Genomic DNA, 1,410 nt, shown 5'->3' with positions numbered 1-1,410 from the left:
AGGGTGACATTCCAGGGGTGAGGAGCACACCCCCAGGGTGACATTCCAGGGGTGAGGAGCATGTCCCCAGGATGAGGATCATGTCCCCAGGGTGAGGAGCACGTTCCCTGGATGATATCCTTGGGGTGAGGAGCACATCCCCAAAATGAGGAGCGCACTCGCAGGGTGACATCCCAGGGGTGAGGAGCCCACCCTCAGGGTGACATCCCAGGGGTGAGGAGCACATCCCCAAAATGAGGAGCACACCCCCAGGGTGACATGCCAGGGGTGAGGAGCAGGCAGGACCTGGAACATCTTGCGGCTGGCCGCCTTCTCCTGCTCCCGCCGCTGGGCGCTGCTCATCATGGCATCGTAACAGGCGTTCCAGAAGTTGGACATGTGGTCGTGGCTCCTGGCAAAGGTGTCCATCTCAAACTGGGCCATGGTGGGCTGCACCTGGGGAAACCAGGAGGAGGGAAGAGGTGTTTCCAAGGGCTTCCACACCCACCACCCATCACCCAGGTGTTCCCCCAGCGATGACACCCACGTGCTTCTCGATGAAGCCCCTCCACTCCGGGGTGGTGCAGAAGAGCTGGAAGTCCTCGTAGAAGGTGGGGCTGCCGTTGGTGGGGGGCAGGGAGGGCAGGAAGAGCTGCAGCTGCAGGGTCTCGTAGCACTGGTCCATGAGGGTCCGGATGATGGGCACCAGCCAGGAGAACGTCTCCGACTTGGCCTCCAGCGAGCGCCGGAGGGGGGTCTCCAGCTTCCCCAGGAGGTAACAGGCCTCGTCCTTCCTGGGAGCTGAGGACGTCTGCAGGAGGCTGTGCAGCTTCACGTAGGCCAGGGAGTGCAGCTGGGGGGACATGGACACGGGATGTGGCAAGTCCAGGGGCTGGGATCCCACTGGGAGGGACGTGGGATGTCATATGGGACCACTCCAAGGGCTGGGATCCCACTGGGAGGGATGTGGGATATCATATGGGACCACTCCAAGGGCTGGGATCCCACTGGGAGGGATGTGGGATGTCATATGGGGCCACTCCAAGGGCTGGGATCCCACCACAAGACCAGCTGGAGGGACATGGGACATTGGCTGGGGCCACTCTCAGGGGTGGAATCCCACCATGAGCCCAGCTGGGAGGACACGGGATGGGGCCACCTCGAGGGTTGGGATGCCACCAGGACAGCACATGGGGCCACCCCAAGGGCTGGGATCCCACTACAAATCCAGCTGGAGGGATATGGGACATGGGATGGGGCCATTCCAAGGGCCAGGATCTCACCATGAGATGAGATGGGGGGACACGGGATATTGGATGGGGCCACTCCAAGGGCTGAGATCCCACTGAGGGGGACATGGGATATCATATGGGGTCATTCCAAAGGCTGGGATCCCACTGAGGGGGACATGGGATATCATATGGGGCCATT

The 1,410-nt window shown here is 61.9% G+C and overlaps 1 protein-coding gene across 1 annotated transcript in view; it reads right to left on the bottom strand.

Moving 5' to 3' along the window:
• The window catches only part of NBEAL2 (neurobeachin like 2), a 33,746-nt gene that overhangs the window by 11,394 nt on the left and 20,942 nt on the right, over positions 1 to 1,410 (bottom strand). The window contains exons 28-29 of the mRNA XM_027704874.1: positions 527 to 832; positions 286 to 435 (exon numbers count right to left, since the gene is read on the bottom strand). Coding sequence (XP_027560675.1) covers positions 286 to 435; positions 527 to 832 — 456 coding nt within the window. The remainder of the gene's footprint in view (positions 1 to 285; positions 436 to 526; positions 833 to 1,410) is intronic.

This window comes from Neopelma chrysocephalum, unplaced genomic scaffold (genome assembly GCF_003984885.1).
Source record: "Neopelma chrysocephalum unplaced genomic scaffold, ASM398488v2 Primary Assembly neopelma1_295, whole genome shotgun sequence".
NCBI lineage: Eukaryota > Metazoa > Chordata > Aves > Passeriformes > Pipridae > Neopelma > Neopelma chrysocephalum.
The sequence above is the reverse complement of the archived record's forward strand: the minus strand, read 5'-3'. Positions and strand labels throughout refer to the sequence as shown.